Source organism: Meleagris gallopavo, chromosome 8 (genome assembly GCF_000146605.3).
Source record: "Meleagris gallopavo isolate NT-WF06-2002-E0010 breed Aviagen turkey brand Nicholas breeding stock chromosome 8, Turkey_5.1, whole genome shotgun sequence".
NCBI classification, from domain to species: domain Eukaryota; kingdom Metazoa; phylum Chordata; class Aves; order Galliformes; family Phasianidae; genus Meleagris; species Meleagris gallopavo.
Genome location: NC_015018.2, coordinates 20,769,075 through 20,775,748, shown reverse-complemented (window position 1 = coordinate 20,775,748; position 6,674 = coordinate 20,769,075). Strand labels below are relative to the sequence as shown.

Here is a 6,674-nt window from a genome sequence, read left to right as displayed (position 1 = left end):
CGAGATCCCTCACCTCGCGGGGGTACAGCAGCAGTGACGGGCTCAGTGTGTCCGCAGCCAGGCAGACGCCCCGGCGTGGAGTGCGGCCGCGACATCCCCGAGCTGCCCACTGCCAAGGCTAGACGGGCAACGCAAGAACACTGAGGGCAGAAAGGCCACTTAACCTCCGTGCGGCCGCCGTCACTTCATCAGGATTGGGCTACAAGTAGCCCAAACTCCCCGGCGCAGGGCAAACAAGAGGCCGGCCAGATGCTAGATACAGCCCTTCGTACGCAACCCCCTCCTGTTCCATCCCTGCAGCACCGCTGACTCCTCTCCTGGTTGCCCAGCACCAGTCTGGCTGAGCACGGGGCTTTCCGAGTTCCCTCACATAGATTTGTTTAAACTTGGGGCACACTGGACCTGGAGTTCGTTCACAGCAGGAATAAATAAGCAACAGCTTTGATTTAAGGTTTTTGGGATAGCTGTTATGCAAAGATCTACAAGAAACATAATGATATTCCTCTGTTTTTCCATCCACAAACACATCAAAGTCTCACATGGTCAGATGCCCCTGTAATACTACTAGTTATACATAACGTACAACACCAAGCAAGAGACACTTCCTCTTCCAGCCTCATGTCTTCCTAGACAGCTCCATAGTCAGGCAATTAAGTTAGTGTAGAACAGATGGTTCATCACCTATTTATTACTTCCTTACCTCATCCACAAACTAAGTTTGCCTACCTGTTAGCATCTGCATAATTCAAAGGACTCCATTTGAGTAGATCACCGATTCTTTATTGATCATGTGCCAGGAGCAAAAATTTCTCTTGTCACCTCTTGTGGAAGCAAGTATTTTCAGCCTGACACAGCTATGTATAGAGATTCCTGAGCATCAAACAGAATTCAGAAGCAGCATGTAGAGAGGTCCCCCAAATTGTCACAAATCCTTCATTAGATAATCATTCAAGCTGTGTGAGGAAAGGAAAATGAGATGTTTTTGTCATTCTTCTTTTCCCATTATGCTGTAGATTTTGTATACAAGTAACAAGAGTAATTACTTACAACTCCACAGCTGAGGTTGCATTGTGATTTGCACTTATAGCGGGACTAAAATCTCTGTGTTTCATACTTGAATGATTACAGTTACACTACACATTTGGTACAATAACACTTGAGAATTACAGCTGATTTTCTTTTTCTTTATAATATTTGTTTGTATCCTGTAGAGAGAAAAAATTGCCTTCTTTCTCAAACGTTTCTTATTTTCCTCACATTTCTGAATTCTCACAGCATTAATTCAGAGGGCTCCCATATATTATAAGCCATACATACTGTAAGTTATGAACATAGGTAAAGTCGATACTGAATTTTGAACTTTTAAAAATCAAACACACTAAGTTACCCTGTTACTTGACACAGCATTTTCTTAGTAAGAAAAATCATGCAAATTTTGATACTAGTCTTAATCTCTTCCATTTAAGTAGTTGCCTGTATAAAGATGCCTGCTTCCAGCCATCTAGCATTAAACTGGAAAAAGCACAGGTATTTAATGAGGTATTTAATTTTATAAGATAAGAAGAAATGGCCTAGAACTTGAACATAGGAAATTCCAGATGAACATGAAGAAGAACTTCTTTATGATAAGGATGATGGAGCACTAGAAGAGGCCTCCAATAGAGGTTGTGGAGTAGCTTCCTGTGAGTATACGCAAAACCCACCTGGACACCTACAAGTGTGACCTATTGCACGGAAACATTTTTTAGCAGGGAGTTTGTCTCAATGATCTCTTGAGGTCCCTTCCAACCCCTGCAATTCTGTGAGGTAGCAGATGGGTTATTAATGTGTTTGTATAAGAGGAATAAAAGTGCAGCATAACTAAAGGGTAGAGCTGAAGAACCTGTATGGCTATCTGTAACGCTGTAATGTGATGGAAAGTACAGCAATGATAGCAGGGTTGCAAAATCCTAGGCTGCAGGAAGAGAGAATGCACCCAAATGAAGCAGCCATTCACAGAGAAACAAAGGAAAGAAGCTGCTTACCTTCAGAAGGCCTCAGATACACAGGGATCTCCGCCAAGATACTTTCACCTCCACTGCCAACCCTTAAATGAAGTCTGGGAAGGGGTGGATCCTGACTCCACTCCTTCTGGTCACTCAGGTACATTGCATGCACCTGAGCTTCCATGCATTGGTCCTGCCTTCCCACCAGGTGTTCAACCACTGCTTCAAGCTGTGACTTAGCATTCCTTCTACATTATCCAAGTGAAAATCCATGTATCTGCTGTGTAAGATCTGTTTACAAATGGCTTAAGACCATGATTCAGAATAAAATCAACATGGCTAATTTGGGAAGAGAAAGGACCTATTTTCACCACTTTTCACCTACTCTAAGCATTTTTTGGAAATTCTCCAGATTCCTTATCACAGAACTCAATTGCATGGACAATTTCACTAATGAGTCAATGCAGTGATATTCTGTGGAGCTAGGTACCTATAAAACTATTCAAAATTTCAAAGCCTGGAAACATTCTATTGTTATTATTTATTTAAATATAACTCTATGATTCTAAGAGATGCTTAACATCCTTCCTGATGCTTGCTGATATTATAAGAGGGACAGATTTATCACATATGAATGCATAGTTCCTGCAGCACAGGAATTTATCTGGACAAAGAATCATTGGAAATATTTCAAGTTATTTCGGTGTTAATATTGTGGATCACTTTGAGTTTCAGTGCTGTCACATCTAGACATTTGTTCTTGGCACATCTCTGCAAAAGACTTTAGATTAAATCTTGATCACATAAAAATCAAAGAAATTCTGCTATTTCCTTCAACATGGTAGGATTTCATTCACCGAGGATTTAATTTCTCTGGGGATTCAGTGTATTTCACACAAAGTTCCTAATAAAAGTGGTTTATATAAAAATAATAAAATCCGAAGTTTTCTAGATTTCTTCTGGAAAATAATTACTTGAAGGAAGATTATTTTATGATAGGACTAATACTTGATTTGATGAAATTAAAGCAGATGATGGTAGTACAGTTATGTGACGTATTCCTGGCCTGAAGGCCATATGACATTTGCTTGATTTCAGACTGAACATTCAAAGTCTGGTCACCATTATTCATCCACTAAGGTTCATGAATTGGTCTGATTTATGACTGATTCTGTCCACTACACAGTGGTTTCGGTTGAACCATGATTATTTGTTTCAGTCTGAAGCACTGCCTAATACTCAAGTCATAAAGGGTGTCTTTTGTCTTGATTTTCAATTAATTTTAAAGTGAATTAAACATCTGACAAATAATGGGGCAAATCTGTCTTTCTGTACTCAACTCACTAGAGTTCATTAAGAGTTAATTTGACTCAGTGCTTCCTTGTTCTCCAAAGACATTTTTGTAGCAGCTTTATAACAAAGTGAAATTACCTAGACAAACGTGGATTTCAATTTGCATAAAACTTGCATGGAATTTATCTTATGAAGGCCTCAGGGCCTAGCATATGCAATACCAATCTTAGAAAGAGTTGATGTTTATTTTTTAATTAAGAATCGTAATTCCTGACCTCTTAATTAACATGAAAAGACTTTTTCCTCATAGACTGTTAGTAATCCATATTAGTAGCAAAGTGATAAGGCATAAGTTACTGAGACTATTTCAGTAGTTTTCAGAGATGACCAAAGGATCTTTAAAGAAAATAAGGTAATTCTATTATTGCAGAAGGATTACCGAGGGCATTCCAGATGAACGTAGTTAATTTTTGAAGCAGAAACACTTTACTATATACTCTGTTTTTGTTTTTTAAAATTGCCCTTGGTATTAAACATTCTCACTCATGGCCATTGCACAACTCTAGTTTGTATCACCAGATGCAGTAAGCAAATGAAAGAAAACATGGAAAATAGGAAAGGTTAATGAATAGTCACAGCAAAGTTTAAGATCATAGAATGGCATAGGTTGATAGGAACCTCAAAGCCCATCGAGTTCCAACTCCCCTGCCATGGGCTAGTTGCAACCCACCGGATTAGGGTCCAGGGCCCCACCTGGCATTGAGTGCCTCCAGGGAAGGGGCATCCATAACTTCTCTGGGCAGTCTACAGTGCCAAGATGATCCATAGACATCATTCCAAATTCCTAGTCCAGCTGAGCTGGGCATTCTACTGACTCAGCAGATTTTAACTGAAATTGCATTCGTAATTTTCTCACCCATATTCCATAACTATCTGTATGCAGCCTGAGTATGCAGCTTAATCAGGCTGCATACAAGGCTGGTGCATATAGTATACAAACTCTGAACATCCTCCTGAAGCTGCTCAATTAGCCAAAGAGTAAAGAGCAGAAGCCTTTCAAAAATCTCGATGCATTTCCTACGTCTAGAGCAACAGATGTGACATCACCAGAAAGAAAACCAACTATATCACAGTGCTGAACCAAGATCTTTACTGTTTTGCTGGCCCTGAAATTTCAGCTGAAGTGTGGTTTATAATGCTGTAAAATTATAGGTCAGATAAACCTCACTGCAGCTCTAGGGTATAGCTGTCCCTCTTCATTTAAGATAGATGTAAGAAGTCATTATGCTCCTTTGCAGAAACAAGTGGCTGGAATGACTGTAGTCTCTAAACCCCAAACACAATTACATGTCTCTGTGCAAAACAAAAGCTTGAAAAATCCAGCTCAGAAGTGGATGGAATGGTTTTGCTGTTTTAAGCAGGAAATAAATACAAGCGAAACAAATTAAGGCTATATATGTAGGACATAAACATGCAGACACAGCTAATATATAAAAAAAGCTAACATCAAATTAAAGCCAAAGAATAAGTACCTAAGAGAGAAACCTAGATATGTTTTGTACTGCTGGTGCAGAATGACATGGTTTGGATTTCTGAAAGACAAAGCTTTCTCAATACGTATAATTACTGCTTTACTCAAAGAAACTGGACTTTTTATGCTGCTGAAGAAAGATCAATCTCTATTAATAGGTCGTCCTTCTAGCAGGACTATTCTACAACCCCTTGAAATCTTGACCAGCCTTTGGCTACAATAAAGCTGTGTGACACAGCGATATATTTCAGATATGAATATGCATACTGTTATTAAAATGATAAATCTCCTGTTTACATATCCATACAGTTATTAATTGATCTATGGAATTCCCACATCCCACTTACAAAGGAACACCTCCTTTAAGGTGTTCATAAGAATTATTTATGTTTTGGAAGCTGAAACTGATATATCTAGCTATCGCTCAAATACCTCCCAAGACTTGCCTTATCAAAAGGACATTTCTATACAGTGGAATAAGTCTTTAATTCCCATCTATTTTTGTGAAGATTTAGGTGCCTGTAACCTCTGTAATATACCTACCTCCCCTCCACCCCCACCTCCCACCCCAGGAAGTCTAGGGGAAAAAAAGAGAGAGAATATAGACAGGAATCTTTTTAATTTCCCCCTGGAATCTTGAAAAAAGCTTAGAGAAGGACAAAATCTGTGGGGTAGTGGGCTGACAGTGGCTTGGAGCAGACAGTGTAGAAATATTCAGTAGATTTGGTCCGGGAAATAGGATTTGATATTTTCTTTAAAACAAACAGAATGAACTCAAGGAAATAGCCTTGCAAAGGTTCAAGCCCACTCTGTCCCACTGTTCAACTCACTAAAGTATGAGTACAGTCCTAATATATACCAACCTGCAAGCTCTTTTCTTAGATTATCCCTTCCAAAGCAAAGCTGGAGGATGAATTGGAGAGTACAAATTATTTTCTCAGTGAACACAGGATTGGTGACTTCATTATTAATCAGTGTTTCTTTTTCCCATACCTGGAATTAATGAAATGACTTACATGGAAGATGCAATACATTCATGAATGAAACATATGCATTGTAAAAGAACAAAACATAAATATTTAAAATGGACACCTCTGAGCTTTCTAAATCTCTTGGTATCAGTAAGGACTCCCGAGCTCTTTAAGGTTGATGCCCAGGTATTCAATGAATTTTAATTTTAATTTTGCTACATAACTATGTATCATATTGTATAAAGGCAACACCAGGATATCTCGTGATAACTGTAAATATGCTAAGTGTAGATGTCTAGAATAAACATACACATACGTATTTTATTGAAGAGCAGAAAGAACCATCATGAAGATTTCTTAAGTGTTCAAAGTACAAAACAGTTCAGGCTATGAAGAAAACACATGAATACCATACGGGATCTGATCAAAGGTCCAGTACTCTATCTCCAGTGTATAGGATATTTCATCTAATTTCCTATCTTGGCCACTAACAGATGGCTAAAGACTATAAAAGGAGAGTTTGTACAATGTGGTCCTTTGTCCTCCTACCTTCTGGCAATAAGCAGTATAAAGATTTTCAGTAACAAGCTACATACAGACTTGTCATCTTTAATAGCCAGTCAGTTATGGACTGAATGAAGAAGGAACAATATAAGCAGTGATTTAGCACTTACTGAAAAGAATAGCGGCAGCTACAGAATCTTCAGTGTCACCACATACAGCACCTGGCTTTACTTCAGAGGTCTCCTACCTAATTACTCACTAAGTTTGACCTGCTTAGCCTGTGAGATCTAACAAGATCCCAGCCTGAGGTGAAGCAGTTGGGATTTAACTTTTATTTAGGAAACTTAATTAGGATATTTTTTTCTTTCTTTCTTCCTTTCTTTCTTTCTT

General features: G+C 38.7%; 1 protein-coding gene across 4 annotated transcripts in view; it reads right to left on the bottom strand.

The window, feature by feature from the left end:
* LOC100541206 (heparan sulfate glucosamine 3-O-sulfotransferase 1-like) overlaps nt 1-6,674 on the bottom strand; it is a 54,470-nt gene that overhangs the window by 42,612 nt on the left and 5,184 nt on the right. For 2 of the 4 annotated variants that reach the window (XM_031554454.1, XM_019617698.2), the window contains 2 exons: nt 5,673-5,802; nt 727-953 (listed from right to left, as the gene is read on the bottom strand). In XM_031554454.1, coding sequence (XP_031410314.1) covers nt 727-742 — 16 coding nt within the window. In that variant the 5' untranslated portion in view covers nt 743-953; nt 5,673-5,802. Of the gene's footprint in view, nt 1-726; nt 954-1,047; nt 2,002-2,024; nt 2,106-5,672; nt 5,803-6,674 lie in introns of those variants that run through there. The other 2 variants (XM_019617697.1, XM_031554455.1) reach the window with 2 other exon arrangements.